The sequence below is a fragment of the Doryrhamphus excisus genome, chromosome 3 (genome assembly GCF_030265055.1).
Source record: "Doryrhamphus excisus isolate RoL2022-K1 chromosome 3, RoL_Dexc_1.0, whole genome shotgun sequence".
Lineage (NCBI taxonomy): Eukaryota > Metazoa > Chordata > Actinopteri > Syngnathiformes > Syngnathidae > Doryrhamphus > Doryrhamphus excisus.
In genome coordinates, this window is record NC_080468.1 from 12,860,869 (window position 1) to 12,884,503 (window position 23,635).

At 38.7% G+C, this 23,635-nt stretch overlaps 2 protein-coding genes across 9 annotated transcripts in view; one reads left to right on the top strand and one right to left on the bottom strand.

Moving 5' to 3' along the window:
- LOC131126603 (serine/threonine-protein kinase tousled-like 1-B) overlaps positions 1–1,969 on the top strand; it is a 29,663-nt gene extending 27,694 nt beyond the window's left edge. For all 7 annotated transcript variants that reach the window (XM_058069316.1, XM_058069315.1, XM_058069314.1 and 4 more), the window contains one exon: positions 426–1,969. The gene's annotated coding sequence lies outside the window, so the exon portion shown is untranslated. The remainder of the gene's footprint in view (positions 1–425) is intronic.
- LOC131126605 (glutamate decarboxylase 1-like) lies at positions 694–22,208 on the bottom strand. 2 transcript variants are annotated; one of them, XM_058069320.1, is made up of 17 exons: positions 22,056–22,208; positions 21,457–21,574; positions 19,093–19,149; positions 17,202–17,336; positions 14,312–14,554; positions 12,226–12,316; positions 6,828–6,940; positions 5,316–5,431; positions 5,097–5,176; positions 4,971–5,025; positions 4,764–4,880; positions 4,147–4,211; positions 3,886–3,964; positions 3,611–3,760; positions 3,424–3,531; positions 2,204–2,293; positions 694–2,123 (listed from the first exon to the last, which is right to left on the bottom strand). In XM_058069320.1, the coding sequence occupies exons 2-17, from the start codon at positions 21,530–21,532 to the stop codon at positions 1,950–1,952; spliced, it is 1,749 nt and encodes a 582-aa protein (XP_057925303.1). In that variant the 5' UTR covers positions 21,533–21,574; positions 22,056–22,208; the 3' UTR covers positions 694–1,949. The 2 variants fall into 2 exon arrangements, with proteins under 2 accessions (XP_057925303.1, XP_057925304.1); XM_058069321.1 differs by lacking the exon at positions 19,093–19,149.
- Positions 22,209–23,635: the final 1,427 nt, after the last annotated feature.

Genomic DNA, 23,635 nt, shown 5'->3' on the forward strand with positions numbered 1-23,635 from the left:
TCATTTTTCATTATATATTTTCACCTATATCACAAAGATTAGAACGCATATTTTTCTTGTAATAAATATTACTCCATAGCATATCTACATGTGTTGCTTTACAGTAAATACTGTATCAAAAGTGGCCCTTGCATCCAGTCATAGAATATCTGTTTTGCTAATTTCCTAAAATATACTTATGCATGCACATCATTGCAGTGATATATGTATTTTTATTAGCTTATTTGTTTGGGTATTTGTATGTGAACACACTTGAGACACTATAAATACTTCAATACCAATTACGAATACATGTTTTGTCCTACCCAGCCATCACCACTAGAGGGCACTGGCGTCCCGTTCTTGGTGTAAAAGCTCTAGCACAGCCTCTTTGTGTTTTTAAGGAAATGTTATAAAAAACTGCAACCTTTCTGTTCTTTCTTTAGAGATGCAGTGATGCTGAATCATATTCTATTCTCCCATCGGAGCACAGCGAGAGCACGGAGAGGGGGTTATGGTCAATGGAGCAAATGTGGGGTAAGAATTTGCCGCTGAGGAGTGAAAACACAAAGATGTGAGGAGCATTTTATGCAAGACAAGCTGACACACAGCCTGGAGATAAAGAAAATGCTTCTTTAGATGATGGAGCACAGACTTAACACAGATATACAGTATGTAAAAAAACAAAACAAAACAGAAGACTCAACAACTTAATGTGCTTTAACATGAATAGACTTTATTATTTGTATTTATTTTTTTTGCTAAAGTGCCTCCAGCGTATCTCCTGTGAAACATTCCTCTACAGCTGCTCAAAAACCATACCGGTCACATCCAGGAGTGGCTATTTCAATATGATTTATGCAATTGCACCATTGACATAATGGTCCTCGGTTTACCATCAAGGTTGTGTTAAATAACTCTATAGAATACTGCAAGTCTACAACGTCCATTTACAATGGAGGAAAGGTGAACATAGTGCAAAGACACAAACAGGAGCTCCTTGAACGAGATATTCCACTGAGCTCCCATAATACTGGGTATACAGTTAATATGTATTACAATAAATATACTATATTACAGTAAATGCATTAGAATTCTGACATATACGAGAGAGATAGAGAGTACATTCTCGCATCCCTTGCACATCCCCAACAAACAGCCAGACGTCTTTCTCCGTCCTGTCGCAAAGTCGCCGGTCAGTCACCTCAGACGTTCAAAAGACTCAAAAATCACAGAAAAGAAGCGCACAATAAAAATTGCATCGCCGTCGAGGGTGTCAAAAGACTACATCTTACGAACATCGAGTGAGTTACACACGAGGAATCATGACTCGCGCCGTTTACGCTCTGTTTTTCTCCTTTTCTTTGGCTGACAGTCACTATAGAATTCATCATGTCCTGTGATTTACATATTACAAATCATCACCATGAAGTACACATGAAGATACATTAAAATACCTGAATTTCAATCTCTTTTTTTTTTTAATCTATATATAATCAAATATTACTAGATATTATTTCAGAACACACACGGGTATCACATGATTGCATATGAAAAAGAGACAATGAGGCAACCGGCATTTTTTGAGATGTAAAAGTATTCACAGCCATCATTTCAGTTGTAATATATAATGTTTGGGAACCACTTATTACATGTATTAGCTATGTCGTGTATTCATTATTATTATTATTATTCACTATTCATTATTATTATTCACTAACGAGCATCCCTTCTTCATCCGTGCTTTTACATATTCAACCACAATCGACATGAAATGACACCAGATTGAACACACGCAATACAGGAAGTCCCCGCACGCATCCATTAGTTACCCGGAACTATGTGCTCATACGCATACGGGTTTTTGGGGGCGGGAGGTTCGGGGTTGTCTTCCAGTCTTTTTGTTGAGTTTGCCGTCAAAATACAACACAAAGAACAGCATTGGTGCTTAAAAGGGGGGGGGGGGGGGTCTACAGGTCCTGACCCAGCCTCTCTATCTCATCGATGAGGAAATCGATGTCAGACTGAGTGGCCGCGTGGTTGGAGACCACCATGCGGAAGAAGTTGACTTTGTTACCCTGAGGCTGGTAGCCCACCATGGTGGTCCCTGACTCCATCATCATGGCCTTGATCTTTGGTGCGACCTTGGTAGTGAATGGGAAGGAAAGGAAGTCAGGACGGGGGGTTTGGTTTTCGGCGGTGAAAATGCTGACACGTGTCTCACCCTGTGGAGCTTTTCCCGCCTTTCCTCGCTCTCCGGCATCCCCCTCAGGCTGGGCGGGATGTACCAGAAGCAAACGTTGGTGTGCTGGGGCTGCAGACACAAACAGTCGTAGTTTATGTACTGGTCCTTCGGCTTATATATGAAAATATATATGGGATGAGATCGGGAGCTCGGTGAACTTGCTTGTTGGAGGACTCGCTGCCCTGTTATGTTATGTTACGTGATTATGTTACGTCATTAAATAACGCGTCTTTCTGGATTCAATACCTGTTTTTTTGCAAATTGATGTGTTTTTTTCCTCTTTAGTGACATTTTTGGACTGATGCAAATTATTAATCTGGAGTCACTTATCATCCAGAAAATACGGTATAAAAACTGTTATGTTCTTCCTCATTTCCTCAACAAAATGTCTTAATTGTATATATTTTTCTAATGCGTGTTGGACGTGGAATTATGTATACTAATGTTTCAGAAGATGACAAATAAATTTACACAAATACAAATAAAAAATTAAATGTAAATATTTTAAAGAATATCTAAATTAATAAAAACATGAATAAAAGTGGAAAAAAGATAAATTAATATGACTTAAATGAAATAGTAAAGAAATACTCAAAATAAACAAAACATAATTATTCATTCATTCATTCATTTTCTACCGGTTATCCTCACGAGGGTCGCGGGGAGTGCTGGAGCCTACTCCAGCTGTCTTCAGGCGAGAAGCGGGGTACACCCTGCCATCCAATCACAGGGCACATATAGACAAACAACCATTCACACTCACATTCATACCTATGGACAATTTGGAGTCGCCAATTAACCTAGCATGTTTTTTTGGAATGTGGGAGGAAACCGGAGTACAAATACAAATTAAAAATTTAAAATTAAATATAAATATTTTAAAGAATAAATAAATTAATAAAAAGATAAATAAAAGTGAAAAAAGATAAATTAATATGACTTAAATGAAATAGTAAAGAAATACTCAAAATGAACAAAACATAATTAAATAAAACTAAAAAAAATGTAAATTACTGAAATAAACATTTAAATTGAATAACAATAAAAATGGCCATAAATAAAACATTTAATATTAAATAAAACAAAAGTGGGTCACTGCTTCATGACCACTGGAAGATGTGCGTCCCAGATTGAGAACATTTGCGCGACTGGAGGACATCAACAACAGTAAAAACGGTAAAAAAAATCTTCCATCTTACCACTCCATCAAACACCATTTGGTACCCTTCTCTGTTCTTGATCTTGTTGTACAGGTACTGAGACAGATCCAAGCACCTGTCGATGTGCTGCTCAAACCCAATGGTACCCTGGAGAAACACATTGCATCAGCGTATTCATGCCCCCCCCGTCCACGGACGCACATTCTAAAGGTATATGTCCTGTTACCTTGGCCTTCCACATGAGCCAGAACTTAAATATATCCACATGTCGCCCACATTGGATGGCTTTGTCTCCGGTGTCGTACGTGACGTCGTACTGCTTGTCCGGTTGGAACAAATACCCAGCACACATGGAGTTGCACCCTCCCATCAACCCCTGCAAAGAGGCATGTGACTTTCTCTATAGTTCCGCATCTCATGGTGTGAATATATGAAGATGAATGAGCTTTCATGGTCTGATGGCACACCGGCTGCTAAAGCGCTAATGGTTGCGTTGTGTACCTTCTCTCTGACTAAGATGGCGGAACACTGCAGAGGCACACCCATCATTTTGTGAGGGTTCCATGTCACAGAGTTGGCCCTGCAAAGTTGAAAACAAAATATTCCATTGAGGAATTACCGCTGCAGTACCCAGCATGCCTTGCGGGCACTTTGTAGATAATAATTTGCACTATTTTTTTATTTGCAATAATTTGAGTGTTTAAAAATGTTATTAGCAAAAGGTTTTGATTTGATAGGCTAAATGTTGAGATTAGGGGTTACCTCTCGATCCCGCTGAGCTTATGGCGGTGCTTTCTGGACATCAGCAGTCCACCACCCCAAGCGCCCTATGGAGACAAGACAACACCGTCACACAAAGGCGATTTTTGCTATATTTTTTTTCAAACCGATAACTGCTTCTCCAGATAGTACCGCTAACTTTTATATCTACTTTTTAAATTTAGATTTAACTGCAGTTGGTACATACCTACAGGTAAGAAGGACTCAAACAAATCTGAATTGACCAACCGGACCTTATCACGACATTATTACAACCACATCACTACTATCAGGAGAACCAGAGAAAAGAGGGGAGGGATCCGCCTGCTGTGGCCCAGTAAGGTGCACTGTATTCGGACACATGGTGTGAGGAGCCGGGGTGATGCCATGGAGGTCACTGCAAAAATTATGCACATGGCTGAATACACACATAGCATGATGTGGGGACAGTATGGAACTGCCTTAACACTTTTGGGACTTGAGGCTAAATTCTGCACATTTGCTCACCTGCACAGTACGGGTAATTTTGCCTCATTGGATCTATTTTTATTGAATATTGATGTCATAATTCCCTAATATTGTGCAGTATTAGTATTAAAATGATGATCCGTTATGCTCACATCAACATGGAGCCACAGGTTGTACTTCTCACAGATGTCAGCGATGTCATTGATAGGGTCAAAGGCTCCGTAGACGGTGGAACCAGCCGTGGCATTGACAAACAACGGCACGTAACCCTGTTAAAGAAACAAATACAACACTTTCAGATCATAGAAATTTGCAATGGGCCGTGCCGTGAAGACAAAAGTGAAATAAAGACCCCCAACCTTCTGTTTGGCGTCAATAATCTTGGCCTCCAGATCAGCAGGAATGACCCTCCCCCTGTAAGAATGGAACACATTTGACTGCACTGATGCTTTTTTTTTTTTAAATGAATATGTGCATTTCATTACCTCTCATCTGTGCTCAACAGAATCACGTTCTCGGTGCCAAAACCCAGAGCAGCACCGGCCTTCTTTATGGAGTAGTGGCTCTGCAGGAACAACACACACCCGGTAAAAACATTACCCTTACTCATTAACTCATTCAATACAAAGACGTAGTTCTACCTTTGTCATTTGGGGCTTAAAAAAAAACTTCAAGGAGGTTTTGTTATATTTCATAAGACTTACATGTTCAGATGTGAAGAGAACCAGGCGTGGAGCTGCGGACATGCCTTTGGTCTTGACTTCTGGGAAGTACTTGTAACGTGCGATCATCACACTGTACATGTTAGAAATGGCGCCCCCTGTTGAGACACCAGTGTTTAAAATGAGAACATGGCAGGTCAACTGATGTTTATATTTTGGTCTTTTTTTGTCGAATGAATTAGTATTCAGGCCCCACTGATTTTCTCGGAAAAAAATAATTGCTTTATGCCGCTAAAAACAAAAAACAAAAGCAGCTATTTTCTTGTAATGTTACCTTTTGCCTTTTGTTGCCTTTTTTCCACAATGTAATTTTATTGCTTCCATTTGGCCAACACTAATGTTTTTTTTATTTTAATAAATGAAAATTTAAAAATTAGCATGCTAACATTAGCGTGTTTAACCACTTTCATGGGCATAAACCTATGTAGACTTACATAGGTTCCATGTTAAGTGTTGTCAACACCTAGCATGTTATCATTATTAGCATGCTACAATTAGCATGTTCAATTTCTTTTGTTGATATTTTTAATTGTATCAATTTATGTAGACACTTAGTGCGTTCATGTTAGGTGTTCACATCTAGTATGTTAGCATTGTTAACATGCTAACAAACTGTAAATTGTTAGCATTGTTAAAATGCTAACATACCATGCTATGTTTTTTTGCTATTTCCAAGGGTATAACCTTAAATAGACTGTTTTCATTATAGGTGCTAGCATGCTAAAAGTTAGCATGTTTGCATTACTAGCATGCAGACATGAGCATGTTACCATTTTTAACCACTTTCATAGATACAAACCTACGAAGACAGTGTTATCATGTAGGTGTTAGAATCACCTAGCATATTAGCATGCTAAAATTAGCATGTTAAATTTTTTTGTGCTATTTTCAAAAGTATATACTTCTATACACACTTAGTGTTTTGATGTTAGGTGTCCGCAAGGCTAGCAGCATGTTAGCTTTTTTGCTATTTTTAAAAATATATACATAGACAATGTATGACAATGACAATTTTTTGCTGTTTTTTTAAAATATATACATAGAAGATGTTTTCATTATAGGTGTTAGCATGCTAACAGTTAACATATTATCATTTTTAACCACTTTCATGGGTATAAATGTACATTGACAGTGTTATTGTGTCAGGTGTTAGCATGCTAGCGTTGTTAAGATGTTAACATTAGCATGTTAGCATTAGACACTGGGTTTACGATGCAAACAGAGCCACAATCTGTTAATATACAGTGAAGGGGGTCCTCTGTACTCCTTTGTAGTGTAGTGCACAAAGTGTGATCGTTATACTATATTTTATAGTATAGTATAGTATATTATACTATATTTTTATATTTTATACTATATTTTCGAGGGCCCTTCGTCATCACAATGAATGCCTTCATTAATATTATACAGCACAACGTGGTCCCAATATAATCATCCTTTCTAAATTGTACCATTTAATAGTAAATAAACAGTAATTATCATTTCTCTGCTAACCTGGAGAGAAAAGGCCGTCTCCTTCTCCGCCGGGCCAGCCAATCATCTCTCTCATCTTCTTCAGCGTCAGCTGCTCCATCAACACAAACACCGGCGCTATCTCATAGGTGAACCTGTCAATCATGTGATTGAAAACGCTGGCATCAGCACATCATGGGTGCACGACTGCAACATCTGAGTCTAACAATTGCACTGACGTTTTAAAAAAAAAAGAAAGACACTGTTTGGTATGTACACACACACACACATTGGCTTTCCATTAGCTTCTCTATAATTCCATTGGCAAAGTCTAAATTGGTGCCGGTGCTGACTGAGCTAATTAGAGTGTCTGATAGGAGTCTTATAGGCAGCAAACATTCATATTCAAATGCCTGGTGAAACCCCTCAGTAGTTTAATTAAAGCACACAAAGCTTTGATGGCTATCTGTCAATCCTTCCAGCCCTCAGCGGCAAGTCCGGGACAGATAACACGACACTATACGTGTGTGTGTGTGTGTTGACTACAGCATACGGAAAAACTGATAATAACGCCACCTTTTTGTGATTTGGAGGGAATAAAAAGACTAAAAGTCACAGAGATGAAGGTGTGTCGGACAAGCCCAGGTAGTGAAGGATGAGTGAAAGGAGGCTAAATGTGTCCCGCAACCCCAAACCTCCCACACTTCGCCTTGTAATGGGGCCACTTAGGGTGCCACCATTACCACTGGAAAAAACATCGAGTTCGCAATTACTCTGCATGTTCTGCAGCAGAGGAACGGCTTTTGTGTTTTGTGTGCAAGAGGGGAGATAAAGGAGGAGGAGGAGGAGGAGAAGGAGAGAGGGCTGTGAAAACAAAGAAAGAGGGAGGGGGCTCGGACAAGGAGACACAGAAAGGACAGCTGGATTTTAAAAAAAGAAAGTGAAAATATGAGAACAAACATGCTTTGAGTTTTGAATTTCATTTTAGATGATTTTGATGGAGGCTGAACGGATGAGTGGTTAGCGCACGTGCCTCACAGCTAGGAGACCCGGGTTTGATTCCACCCTCGGCCATCATGTTCTACCCGGTTTCCTCCCACATTCCAAAAACATGCTAGGTTAATTAGCGACTCCAAATTGTCCATAGGTATGAATATGAGTGTGAATGGTTGTTTGTCTATATGTGCCCCCTGTGATTGGCTGGCCACCAGCCAATCGCCCGAAGACAGCTGGGATAGGAGCCAGCACCCCCTGCGACCCTTGTGAGGAAAAGCGGTAGAAAATGAATGAATGATTTTGATGGAGGCTGAACGGTGGGTGAGTGGTTAGCGCACATGTCTCACAGCTTGAAGACCCGGGTTTGATTCCACCCTCAGCCATCATGTTCTCCCCGGTTTTCTCCGGGTACTCCGGTTTCCTCCCAAATTCCAAAAACATGCTAGGTTAATTGGCGACTCCAAATTGTCCATAGGTATGAATGTGAGTGTGAATGGTTGTTTGTCTATACGTATGTGCCCTGTGATTGGCTGGCCACCAGTCCAGGGTGTACCCCGCCTCTCGCCCTGAAGACAGCTGGGATAGGCTCCAGCACCTACCACGACCCTCGTGAGGATAGGCGGTAGAAAATGAATGAATATAAAAAACTATTTACAACCTTCTTTAACATTATTAGAGCCCTCCAGACATGAAATAACACCCCTATAGTCACATTAACACTTGTATTACCTAGAAGGTTGTAAACAAGTTTTCTACATTCATTCATTCATTAATTCATTCATTTTGTACCGCTTATCCTCACGAGGGTCGCGGGGGTGCTGGAGCCTATCCCAGCTGTCTTCGGGCCAGAGGCGGGGTACACGTTGGACTGGTGGCCAGCCAATCACAGGGCACATATAGACAAACAACCATTCACACTCACATTCATACCTATGGACAATTTGGAGTCGCTAATTAACCTAGCATGTTTTTGGAATGTGGGAGGAAACCGGAGTACCCGGAGAAAACCGGGGAGAGGGTGGAATCGAACCCTAGTCTCCGAGCTGTGAGGCATGTGCGCTAACCACTTACCACCGTTCAACCTCCATCAAAATCATTCATTCATTATCTAACGCTTATCCTCACGGGGAGAACATGGAAATGCCACACAGAAATGGCCGAAGGTGAAATTGAACTCAGGTCTCCTAGCTGTGAGGCATGTGCGTAAACCACGTGCAGCCTTGGTTTTCTATGTTCTAACTATAACATCTTTCACTAACTATGATAAATGAGGGATTACTGTATTGTCCAAAATGGAAACCAAAAGAAGGACACCCAACGTTCTAATATTCCCAAAGCTCTTTAAAATTCTCCTCCTTGAGAGCCATTTCACGCTGTAATGGCAATAATGGTGATGATTATCACAATCAGAGCCAATCATTGGTCTTTTGAGGGTGAAAATTACTCCTCAGTCACCTGCCCGTCTCTAGGGACCGCCTCTAAATGCCCTTATTACCATCATCAAGGGCACTCATGTGTGTGTGTGTCTTTTTTAATGTGTGTCTTTTATATGACTAACCCCCATGACCCGCAACGTCACTCTCGGCGCCGTAAAGCACCACCGAGTCCGAGAGTGTCTACCAGGGCGGAGGGGGAGTTGGGGCTGCTCTACGGGGAGCCACGACGGGCACACTTTCCACAGTGCGACATGTTTTTTTTTTTTTTGCGCGATGCCTTTAGGACATTGTGTGACAGTGTGGAGCCCAGCTGGCTAAGACCAGTTCAACAATGAGCCTGCAGTCAATGGACCGGAAAGCTTTGCTGCTAGAACCCGGTGCCTGCGATACAGAAAATGGGGCGGCGTCCTGACTAATGATTTGAGAAATAGGATAAATGAAGTGCCTCAATTTGTGTTGATGATCTTTTATTCCTATATCAATATTCAAAATATGTCGTGTTAATCCTTTTGTTTGCCATTGCTTCGGTTTTTCTTCATCATTTATACATCTGTGCTTTTATTTTCTGATGTCTGTTTCCTGTTTACTCTGATTTTGGGTGCTGGGGGGTACACTCTTTATGATTTGAAATCAGGGATCTACAGTGGAACACTTGAAAGAATCAAATCACTGCAAACGTAATACTGAATTTCATTGCAAATATAATAACTATTACATTTGCAGGAAATTATTACATATGTGGGAAAGTGAAAATTGGTAAATATAATAACTTCCCACAAATGTAATATGAGACAAAATAATGATCTTTGTGGTGGTTGTTGTTGTTTTTTTTTCTTTTTTTGTGGAAAAAATATTATTCAAAAAGTATAATTTGAATACATTAAAGGAATCTTTAATTATTAAATTATAATTTATTTTAAATTAAAAAAGAAAATTAATTGGCGACTCCAAATTGTCCATAGGTATGAATGTGAGTGTGAATGGTTTTTTGTCTATATGTGCCCTGTGGTTGGCTGGCCACCAGTTATTGTGTTTAGGTAATACAAGTGTTAATGTGACTATAGGGGTGTTATTTCATGTCTAGAGGGCTCTAATAATGTTGAAGAAGGTTTTAAACAGGTTTTCTATATTCATTCATTCATTTTCTACCGCTTTTACTCACGAGGGTCGCGGGGGTGCTGGAGCCTATCCCAGCTGTCTTCGGGCAAGAGGCGGGGTACACCCTGGACTGGTGGCCAGCCAATCACAGGGCACATATAGACAAACAACCATTCACACTCACATTCATACCTATGGACAATTTGGAGTCGCTAATTAACCTAGCATGTTTTTGGAATGTGGGAGGAAACCGGAGTACCCGAAGAAGAGGAAATTTGGGTGGGTGGGTGGGGGGGCTTCAGCTATCTATCAGGGCTTTTCCCCCATTGTCTATTTTTCAGTATTTTCTGTGACATATTTTCCATTGAAAATGAATGGACACTTTCAATATCAATTTATTTTGCTTACACAGGTCGAGGAGTGGTCGTCAATTCAGCCTGGTGGTTGCTGGTTTGATCCTCAGTCAACATGCTCACATGCTTTTTCCTGGACTACCGTTACCTGATGCATCTCTCTGTCCCTGTTTTTCCACCTCCCATGGTGAGTTTTATGTTCTTATTATTCTGATACTCGTGCCGCTCCGTTAAAGACTTTATTGAACCAACCGACCTGCATGTCCTTGAAAAAAAAAAACCTCTTGCATCCTTACACATTTTGTGATGCAACACATGAAGATATGCTAAAATGTTATATATATTTCAAGAAAAAATGCATTATATAGGTGAAAAAGCATATTATTACTGTAAATTTTGCTCATTTTTTAGTTTTCATTTTGTTTGAGTCTATATGATGTCTTATTTATGACTTATTTTCTATTATTATGTCTACTATATGTAATGGTAATGGTTTTATTTCATTTGAACATGCATCAGATTACAATTGAATGCATCACATAATCAGTTCACAGTTCCACATGTCCAAAAGGAGTAGGAAGAAGCAAAGCTTATTAAATCCTACCCCTCCATCTGGTACTTTTACAATCAGTAACTGTTACATTTGTTCACTTCCTGCTTTCCATAATACAATTTACTTTTACAATCAGTAACTGTTACATTTGTTCACTTCCTGCTTTCCTATTTTATTTTATTTTATTTTATTTTATTTTCATACTCAGTTCACAGTTCCACATGCACAAAAGGAGTAGTAAGAAGCAAAGCTTATTAAATCCTACCCTCCATCTGGTACTTTTACAATCAGTAACTGTTACATTTGTTCACTTCCTGCTTTCCATAATACAGTTTAAGGTTTTTTTTTATGAATTTTTAAATTTTGTAATGTTTTGTCCCATACCAAAGTACGAGGTGATGTCACCATACAATGACATTATGTGTACCATAATGTGTATTGGGTGATACGAGTGTAAATGTGACTATAGGGGTGTTATTTCATGTCCAGAGGGCTCTAATCATGTTAAAAATCCTATTTAGAAGGTTCTAAACAAGTTTTCCATGCTCTAACTGTGAAAATATTCAATTTATAAATAAGGAATCTATTTTTTTGCGGAAATTAGCTTATCACGGCCGTATATATGCGATACAGTATATATTTTTAATGCAATCATGTGATATCATCATTGCGATATGATGCACTAGTATGAATGTTTTCATTGTGGGGAGCGTCTGTGTTGATGTGGTTCGTGCCCTCTATCAGACGAGGCCCCCATGTAACTGTGACCCGGGATCAATATGCAATCTAACCACCCCTGAGGCTGGACCCACTGAGATTATCCACACACGGCGCAGCAGAGCGGCTGCCAACCGTCTATCAATTCCCTTTGGTCTCTACACGGGGGAAAAAAACATTTACAATAACTGGCCTACAAAACGTACGTTGTGTTATGGCATCCAGACGGGGGTTTCCATTAATGGGTACACACAAGCAGGCCACGGAGGATGAGAGTTTTGGCTTACATGTTGGTGTTAGCTGTGGAGGTGAGCCACTCCCCGGCAAGGCCGATGATGTCCAGGCCTGAGGACAACTGGTTGAAGAAGCGAGGGTGACCTGAGAGGGAAACAAACATTGTTTAATTGTCGTATGTGTCCTACTTAGCTAACATTTGGTGTTAATGTGATCCCCCCGAGCAATAAAACCTAAATAGATTGTTTTAGCACTCCTCTAACAAGGTTAAAGTACGACAGCCGTTTAGACTCCAAGGTCCTTTGCACACGCAGCCTTAAAAAACGCCTTCAGCTTGAATGCAGTCATGGATAGAAATGTAAATGCCTTGCTAGTCGGCTCACATAGTAAGTAGCTCATCCAGGGCTCTCCAAAGTGCGGAACCAGGGCTCATTTCATTTTTTTATTGGACATTCGGAAAATTCATTTCACAAGAAACTATTTACTCACCTAAATGATGTCATATTATGAGTAAAAGTAACATTGTTTTAGTAGCGTAAAGTTGAAATATTTTTTGAAAAAATTATAAGAATTAAGTCAAAATATTGTGGAGAAAAAAGTCATAAATCCGAGTAGAAAATGTATATATAGAAAAATGAAATATTCGGGAGAAAAAAAACAGCACAAATGAAAACAAAACAACAGAAATGTTATGAGAATAAAGTAAAAATATTAAGAGTAAAATGCCTTGGAGAAAATTGTAAAATTTGGGGGAAAAGTTGTAAAATTTTGAGAATAAAGTCAAAATATTATGGGAATAAATTCATAAATAAGAGAAGAACATTTACTAGATGAATGGTGAAATAGCTGTGAGAAAACAGCAGAAATATTACGAGAATAAAGTCAAAATATTGAGAATTTTTTGGAATTTTTGGAAAATTAATATTACAACAAGAAAATAAGTGGCAATTTTTAGGTGAACAAACTCCTAATATAAAATCATTTTAAAGAAAAAAGTCAAAATGCTATGAGAAACAAACAAAACTTATTCAAACTTGTAATGAGAATAAAGTCAAATATTATGGAAATAAAGTCATTATTATGAGAAGCAGATTTACAAGAAGAAAGTTTAAATAGTTGGGAAAAAGCAACATCAAAAATTGAGAAAAAACGCCAAAATTTTCTGAGAATAAAGTCAAAATATTAATAGGAAAAATGGCATCTTCCAATGAGAAAAAAGTCACAATTATACAAGAATAAATGTATAATAAATAATCAAACAAAGAATGAATTTATAATTTTTTGAAAATTGGGGTGGGAAAAAGCTATAATATTATAAGATTGACGCTGAAAAATTATGGGAAGTCATAATTATGAGAAAAAAATTTCCATGAAGAAAGTTTAACTATTTGGAAAAATAAATAACAAAACACACACAAATTTAACAAGAAAAAATATGCATGTCAAGGAAAAAATAAGTCACAATTTTATAAGAAAAATATTAAAAATATATTATAGTAGCACTGAAGTTGTTGAAATATGAAAGAAAAAAAACATAATATTATGAAAAACAAATAAATTTGGGAAAATTAGGTGGACAAAAATGTTATAATATTTCGAAAAATCAAGTCAAAATATTACAGGAATCAAGTCAAAATATGAGAATAAAAATTTTCCAATATTTTTTTTGCTTTACAAAATATCAAATTGGCCTTTGTCAGATCCATAAAGTACACACTGGCTTGCAACGGTGTGACCTTATTATTGCTTAGTCTATCAAGCGCCCGTACAGTAAAGGAGAGAATTATTTCAGCACCATGGATAGCTCCTAAATTCTTGTCTGTGTTTCTTGGGAAAGCGAACATGAATCTCCGAGTTAGAAGTGAAGCGGCCACCGAGTGATGTACGGGTTTAAATCCCAAGGGACAGTTTAGCCGCTGTCATTTTAACAGCTGCAAACAGGCCGTGTCAGGACGCCCTCGGGCAACACTTGCTTTAATAAGCCAGATGAGAGGGTGGGGGCGGGTGGGGGGGGGGTTGGGTGAGTTGCCTTATTAGCATGGGTGCCCTAAATAACACATGATGATTCACCGTTACGTCACATGATTATCACTACACCCCCTAAAGGATTGTATACAAGTCACTTTGTTTATTTCCTACCTGTCCGGACGCCATATTTGAGCGTGTCTCTGCAGTCCACCAGGATCTGCTCCAGAGATTCCGGCTGGTCGGAAAGCTCCAGGTTGAAGCCCTCCATCCCTTCCAGGAGCTGGTGAGGGTGGTGGAAGTCCAGCACCTTGGTAGAGCGGTCGAAAGTCTTCTTCACGTAGTTGGTAAGGATGTCCACCACCTCCAATAAGAACTGCATGGTCGGTTCTTCTCCATTCTTTGCAGGCAGAAGGTCTGAGAAGATGCAAAGACATGCAGATAAGAAGGTTTTTTTTAAATCCCAAAATAGGCGCCTTTTCTGCAGAAAACGTTTCATAATTTGTACCAAAAATTTAGAGTGTAGAGTGTTGAAACGGTCTCTGAACGCACCATAGTGTATTGTTCCGATTAGTGCTTTAAATGTGTTCCATCAGGGTGTGACGCAGTCTCTTTTATTGCAAATGTTGCACCCGAAATCAGAGTAGCATGTCAAAATAAAGCTAGGAGGAGGCCGTGTGTTAAAAATACACATTTTCGTATCAATTACTACACGTTTTACCACCATTTTCTGTGTATACTTTAACAAAACTATTCATTCGTGTTTTAATTGTAGATGTTTGTTTATGTGGTATGCTAACAGTATGTGCTAATATGCTAAAAACAAATGAAAATCAAGCTAGGAAGAGGCCGTGTGTTAAAAATACACTTTTTCGTATAAATTACTTCACGTTTTTTCCACCATTTTCTGTGTATACTTTAACAAAACTATTCATTCATGTTTTAATTGTAGATGTTTGCTTATGTGGTATGCTAACAGTATGTGCTTACATGCTAAAAACAAATGAAAATCAAGCTAGGAGGAGGCCGTGTGTCAAAAAGTCACATTTTCGTATCAATTACTGCACGTTTTACCACAATTTTCTGTGTATACTTTAACAAAACTATTCATTCATGTTTTAATTGGAGATGTTTGTTTATGTGGTATGCTAACAGTATGTGCTAATATGCTAAAAACAAATGAAAATCAAGCTAGGAAGAGGCCGTGTGTTAAAAATACACTTTTTCGTATAAATTACTGCACGTTTTACCACCATTCTCTGTGTACACTTTAACAAAACTATTCATTCATGTTTTAATTGTAGACGTTTACTTATGTGGTATGCGAACAGTATGTGCTAATATGCTAAAAAAAAAAAAAAAATCAAGCTAGGAGGAGGCTGTGTGTTAAAAATACGCATTTTTGTATCAATTAATGCACATTTTACCACCATTTTCTGTGTATACTTTAACAAAACTATTCATTCGTGTTTTAATTGTAGATGTTTGTTTATGTGGTATGCTAACAGTTTGTGCTAATATGCTAAAAACAAATGAAAATCAAGCTAGGAGGAGGCCGTGTGTCAAAAAGTCACATTTTCGTATCAATTATTGCATGTTTTTCACCATTTCATAGCACATTTTCCGCAGAAAACAGTGTTGACATTTTGGACTTCAACAGTCTTTGAACGCACCATAGTGTGCTGTTGCGATCAGTGGCGAGTACCCATGCATTTTATGCTTAAATTGTGTTCCATCAGTTTTTTGACACAGTCTCTTTTATTGCAAATGTTGCTCCTGAAATCAGAGTAGCATGTCAAAATCAAGCTCGGAGGCGGCCATTTTCTGTGTATACTTTAACAAAACTATTCATTGATCTCTTTTAATTGTAGATGTTTGCTTATGCGGTATGCTAACAGTATGTGCTAACATGCTAAAAACAAATGAAAATCAAGCTCTCAAAGTCAAATTTTCATATCAATTATTGCATGTTTTTCACCATTTCATAGCACATTTTCCACAGAAAACATTTCATAACCTCTACCACTGTTTTAGTCTCTTTTATTGCAAATGTTGCTCCAGAAATCGGAGTAGCGTGTCAAAATGTGTTAAAAATACACATTTTCGTATCAATTACTACACGTTTTACCACCATTTTCTGTGTATACTTTAACAAAACTATTCATTGATCTCTTTTAATTGTAGATGTTTGCTTATGTGGTATGCTAACAGTATGTGCCAACATGCTAAAAACAAATGAAAATCAAGCTAGGAGGAGGCCGTGTGTCAAAAATACACATTTTCGTTTCAGTTACTGCATGTTTTACCACCATTTTCTGTGTATACTTTTACAAAACTGTTCATTCATGTTGTAATTGTAGACGTTTGCTTATGTGGTATGCTAACAGTATGTGCTAATATGCTAAAAACAAATGAAAATCAAGCTAGGAAGAAGCCGTGTGTTAAAAATACACATTTTTGTATCAATTACTACACGTTTTACCACCATTTTCTGTGTATACTTTAACAAAACTATTGATTCATCTTTTTTATGCTAACAGTATGTGCCAACATGCTAAAAACAAATGAAAATCAAGCTATCAAAGTCAAATTTTCATATCAATTATTGATGGAGGGGTGGCGGCATTATTGATTTCATAACCTCTGCCACTGTTTTAGTCTCTTTTATTGCAAATGTTGCTCCCGAAATCGGAGTAGCGTGTCAAAATGTGTTAAAAATACACATTTTCGTATCAATTACTGCACGTTTTTCCACCATTTTCTGTGTATACTTTAACAAAACTGTTCTTTCATGTTGTAATTGTAGACGTTTGCTTATGTGGTATGCTAACAGTATGTGCCAACATGCTAAAAACAAATGATTTGCTTTTTATATGCTTAGCTTCTCTATGAGGGAAAATAATGTACTAAAAGCATATAATAGTTCAACCCTAATTAAGGGAAATTCAATGTTAAAGTAAAAAAATAAAATAAATACATCAGTAGAGTATTTAAATTGTAAATAATAGTATTCTCTGGTAGAAACAAAGGGTTAAACATGCTTTACGATGACGGTGTTTCTCACCTCGGGCAAAGAGATTGGAGAAATCGGTCTCGGTGCGTCGGAAGCGAGCATCCCTGTCACTGTTGTCACAGGAGAGCAGGTTCTTCTGGCCCAGTCGGCCCTTCTCCTCCAGGCTGTTGTTCTTCTGCAGGAACCCTAGCGTGTTGCACGGGGAGGTGCACGAGTTATCACCAAACATCTCCATCTCGCTCACAAAAACACACACACACACACACAGTCGAATCTTTGTAATAATGCCTTTTTTACACTTTTTTTACTGTTAGTTATGCATCATTAAAAACTATTTCTGATGGAGGCTAAGCCAAACTAGTCTATATATAGAAAATAGACCACACCCCCATTTGTGTTCACACACACACACACACATATAAAGAGGGTTAATGAAGTATGGCCAAAAGCCAGCATGTCTGCTGTCACTGGGCCTGCATGGTGATTGGTGCTTGTGAAAAGGCCCATAATCAGGCCCATACATTGTCACCATAGTGTAAATTCTTACATGGGAAATCACTAAATACCATATTTTCCATATAAATTATTATCAATAATATGATATATAGTGGATGAAGCAGCACTCTTTTTAATTTTGTTTAATTTTTTATTAATAATTAATTAATAATTTTGCTGAATTTTATATGTATATGTGTATTTTTGTGTATACTATAACAAAACTATTGATTCATCTTTTAATTGTAGACGTTTACTTATGTGGTATGCTAACATTATGTGCTAACATGCTAAAAACAAATGAAAATCAAGCTAGGAGGAGACCGTGTGTCAGAAATTTACATTTTCATATCAATTATTGCACGTTTTTCACCATTTCATAGGCACTTTTTCCCGCAGAAAACATTTCATAACCTCTACCACTGTTTTTTCATTGAGTGTTGAAATTTCGGACTTCAACGGTCTTTGAACGCACCATAGTGTGCTGTTGCGATCAGTGGCGAGTACCCATGTATTTTATCCTTAAATTGTGTTCCATCAGTGCTTGACGCAGTCTCTCTTATTGCAAATGTTGCACCCGAAATCGGAGTAGCATGTCAAAATCAAGCTAGGAGGAGGCCGTGTGTTAAAAATACAAATTTTTGTATCAATTACTGCATGTTTTTCACCATTTCATAGCACATTTTCCGCTGAAAACAGTGTCGACATTTCGGACTTCAACAGTCTTTGAACGCACCATCATGTGCTGTTGCGATCAGTGGCGAGTACCCATGCATTTTATCCTTAAATTGTGTCTATATATAGAAAATAGACCACACCCCCATTTGTGCTCACACACACACACACACACACACACACACACATAAAGAGGGTTAATGAAGTATGGACAAAAGCCAGCATGTCTGCTGTCACTGGGCCTGCATGGTGATTGGTGCTTGTGAAAAGGCCCATAATCAGGCCCATACATTGTCACCATAGTGTAAATTCTCACATGGGAAATCACTAAATGCCATATTATCACTCAAAATTATTATCAATAATATGATATACAGTGGATGAAGCAGTACTCTTTTTAATATTTTTTTCATTTTTTTCTGAATTTTATATATATATGTTATACCTATATACATAAGAGCTGCTGTATTGTTTGTCTGCTTTGGAGGCAAAATGGAAAAGACACGGTCCGTGTCCGGGGGGCGGTCAGGGTGGGTGAGAGGAGCTCTCATCATCACACCCACGGGGCTAATGTCCACTGACCTTCAGAAGATGAAAACACGCTGTGACAGTTCTCTTCTCTCCCTGCCTCAACCGTGGCCTATTTGAACAACCTGCCACTTTATCTGGCACACACGACCCTACTGACGTCCACGGACCGGGTTCCCCCCAGTATCAGTATCAATCATGGGTGTTGTTGCGCGTATTTCCACAAAAACAAAAACAAACTTACCGCAAATCTTCATGCCGAGTTTCCGTGTACATCCGTGCATCCACGCATACTCGTAGGCTAAAACAGAATACAACTTTTTTTTTTAAATGTTGGATTTGTGCGCAGCCCCCCCACCCACGGATGGATGATGCAAAAGCCGGCCAAGCAAGCAGGATAGCAAGGAAGCGGCGGCGGCTGCGGCGGGGATGCATGACGACCACCATGCTTTGGACGTTTAGAGGCGTAATGGCGGCACGTGGAGCGCGGGAAAGCGTCTAATAATCATGGAGAAGCCGGAATGATATCGGTAGTGTCGGTACAAAAAAAAAATCTCGAAAAAATGTCGAACTCATTTGTTTATTAAACTTGTCAGCAATTAGAGGAAAATATAAAATAAAATATTAGATCATATTATATAATATTTATAATATATTATAAAAATATAAATATAAAAAATATTTTGTTATGTTGTTTATAGCTATGCTTCTTTGCCCCCTAAAATAAAATAATAATAAAAAATTGACAATATCGAACTCATGTGTTTATTATACAAAATATAAAATAAATTATCATATTATATAATATTTATAATATATTATAAAAATATAAAAATAAAAAATATTTTGTTATATTGTTTTTAACTGTTTCTTTGCCCCCCTCCCCAAAAAATAAAAATAATAATAATTTTAAAAAATCGCCGATATCGAACTCATTTGTTTTTATGTTGTTTTTAACTGTTTCTTTGCCCACCTCCCAAAAAAATAATAATAATTCAAACAGGAGCATTTTCTAGTTTAATCAGTATCGGCCCGAGTGGACGTGGGATCGATACCAGAATTTTTTTTCCCGGCATCGCCCAAGCTTACTTTTTCGTGACGGGAAGAGTCCTAACATTTCCGACCTATGAGGCCAAATCAATAGGAACACACGCACACGCGCGCACACACACACACACACACACAGCCAAAGGGGGCGGGCGCGGGAATTAACACCCGTGAAATGAGCTCACGGAGGAGGGCGGGAATTAATTGAGTAAAACTGCGTGTGTGTGTGTGTGTGACTGGAGCGAGCTGGTGATGTCCCGGAAGTCTATATAGCAGACGTTTATAATAGTCTATCATACACACACACACACACATACACACACGAGTGGGCATGCATGAGCAGAGAAGAGGCCCATTGTGACTAAATGCAAAGCGACAGAATCACGGAGGGAAAAAAAGAACGAATTTTCACATCATCAAATACATATATTTATTGTAAACAAATACACACACACACACACACATACACACACATACAGCCACCAGACGGTAGATGAAGCATATAACAGATCCATAATGGCGCCATCCAGCATCAAATATGTATTCAAACATTTACACAACGTGCGCAGAAGATTGCCTCATCGTAAAAAGTCCGCAATTATTATGAATAATTACATGAGATTGCATATAAGCGCTAATGCATGCAACATAGGGCGGAATATTGACTGTATTCTACCTAATTTGCTCAAAATAACGACTAAGAAGCATAAAAATATTTCCATAAAAATTTTTCGACTCATTTAAAGTCAGAAAACAACGAAAATATGTATTTTGATTACGAAAAAATGACAAAAATCTCAATAAAATATTATTTTTGGAGGGAAAAAAGGCCCAAAATGCATGCAATAAAAATCAGAAATAAATGAATTAATATCAACACTGCTGAAAATCAACTTAGAATAAAAATAAGTAAAATTTAAAATAATTATAATGAATATTTCTATCCCCTTGCTCAAGGGCTAATGTACGCAACATAGCGCACAAGCACGAATTCATATTGATATAATATTTATTCTAACCCAGCAAACGTGTTAAATAAAAATATCTACAATTATAATCAATATTTGCATTTAAAAAATAAATCTTCTCCCAAAAAATATTTTTAAAATATTTTAAAAATGTGCAAAAACACAATATAAAACGACCACTACTCCAAACGTGTGCAAAGCAATATGTTGCAGGATGGAATATTCTCATAAAAAAAATACTATAATGGAATTGTTTCGATATGGCGCACTATATGTGCGCACTGCTGCGCACTCAGACAGACAAGCATGGCGGGTGGGGGGGAGAGAAAGACAGACAGGCAGCTGTGATGGCTCTGTTTTTAACCGCAGTGATTAACGACGGAGCCCACACAGCAAATGACCCGGTCGAGAGTCCCCCCCCCCCCCCCCCCCCCCCCCAGACAGAGAAGGAGGGGTGGCGGCCGAAGAGACGGATGGAGTGTGCGCACTTTGAGCAAGGCACCCAAATACTCTCAGCCATGCACAGTATGAGACCATCATATGGGGGGGGGGGGGGGGGGGGGGGGGGTCGATAGGCGTGTTTATTCACATACTTGTGGATGGGGGTCTTAAATTGGCGGTGTTGGGGTCTTGGTCCCCCCCGGTGGCTCTCGGTTCTGACGTGGCCATTTAAAAAAAAAAAATATGATCCCCAGATATGACGCAATTCAGCTGAAAATAAAACAAAATTTATGAACCTCAATAAACACTTTTTTTTAATCATATATATATATATATATATATATAGATATTAAATCTGCACGTGCACATTTTCCAAACTGACCTGCTTGGATGCGCAATTTTGGAAGCACAATTGCGCACCCGCAGCAGACCTTGACACAATGAAGGGTGGAGATAAACACTTACATCCATTTCGGAAACGTGCTGCTATATTTCCTTTTACGCATTAAATTACGCATTAAATTAGATCAAAGCTGCAGTATATCACAATGACGAATAATAATCATAAAAATAAAGTGAAATATGACCATTTTTGTAGGTATAAATGACACTTGAAACGAATTAAAATTATAATTAATTGACATTTTTTGTAAAAAAAAAATAAAAAATCCAAATATCAATTAAGGTGAATTGCGATTACAGTTTTACGCACAATAGACGCGCCAAAGTGATAGAATCAGATACGTCTTACCGGTGCAGGTACACGGAAGGAATCCACACACACACACGCACGCACGCAGTAGATGTTGCGCACAGAAGCGAGCCAATCAAATCCTATCCAGCGGTGCACAAGTGAACACTGTCTCCCTCAAGAACATTTTTATGCCTTATTTATATCAGCAGGCTCCGGGCTGCCCATTGGTCTGTTCACGCACATGAGTCACACCCTCAACCTCCTCTCTGATGACTCAGAAGGCTCGTCAAGGGACACAATCGATTAAGACAAGAAAAATACAAAACAAAAATACCCCTTGTCACTGTGAAATGTGGGCAGGCTATTTTTTGCATGTGCGCCACCTTGGGAAGAAAATAGTTTGTGAGGTCATAGTTCAACAAAGACTGTTGGTTTAGTTGGGTCACTCCGGGGGTTAAAAATAATGTGTACACAGATGAAAAGGTTCAAATATGCATGGGTGTCTTTTAAAGCAACACAAAGTTATTCTAACCTTTAAATATGTACAGTGGGATGCTTTTTAATATTTTTTTGCATGTTTGTCGCAATTAAATGTTTCATTCATTCATTAATTTTCTACCGTTTATCCTCACTAGGGTCGCGGAGGAATGCTGGAGCCTATCCCAACTGTCTTCGGATGAGAGGCGGGTTACACAGCCAATCGCAGGGCACATATAGACAAACAACCATTCACACTCACATTCATACCTATGGACAATTTGGAGTCGCTAATTTTTTGGAATGTGGGAGGAAACCGGAGTACCCGGAGAAAACCCATACATGCATGGGGAGAACATGCAAACTCCACACAAAGTGGAATCGAACTCAGGTCTCGCTGTAAGTCCTGTGCGCTAACCACTTTTTACATCATTACCAAACCTACATGGCCCCGGTTTAAACATCACTGACAGTCTAGAAAAGGTTATAAAGCAATTTCTGAAGCTTTAGGACTCTAGCCAACCACAGTGAGAGCCATTATCCACAAATAGCCAAAACATGGAACAGTGGTGAACAAAAACATTCATTCATTTTCTACCGCTTATCCTCACAAGGGTTGTGGGGGTGCTGGAGCCTATCCCAGCTGTCTTCGGGCGAGAGGAGGGGTACACCCTGGACTGATGGCCAGCCAATCACAGGGCACATATAGACAAACAACCATTCACACTCACATTCATACCTATGGACAATTTGGAGTCGCCAATTAACCTAGCATGTTTTTGGAATGTGGGAGGAAACGAGTGGAATCGAACTTGGGTCTCCTAGCTGTGAGGCCTGCGCACTAACCACTTTTGCCACCGTTACCAAACCTACATGGCCCTGGTTTAAACATCACTTACATTAATTGAGATCTATCAGTCTAGAAAAGGTTATAAAGCAATTTCTGAAGCTTTGGGACTCCAGCCAACCACAGTGAGAGTCAGTATCCACTAATGGCCAAAACATGGAGCAGTGGTGAACCTTCCCAGGAGTGGGCGGCCAACTAAAATGACCCCAAGAACACAGCGACGACTCATCCAAGAGGTCACAAAAGACCCCACAACAACATCCAACAACAGCCTCAGTTAAGGTCAGTGTTCATGACTCCACCATAAGAAATA

Bases quoted from the DNA above. Each gene is read 5' to 3' on its own strand.
- LOC131126605 (XM_058069320.1), bottom strand. From the start codon at position 21,532: ATGGCCACGTCAGAACCGAGAGCCACCGGGGGGGACCAAGACCCCAAC. The intron at 17,337-19,092 runs GTAAGTTTGTTT...GCAACACGCTAG, and splicing joins ACTCGGCATGAAGATTTGCG to GGTTCCTGCAGAAGAACAAC. The intron at 3,761-3,885 runs GTACACAACGCA...GCCTCTTTGCAG, and splicing joins CCATCTTAGTCAGAGAGAAG to GGGTTGATGGGAGGGTGCAA.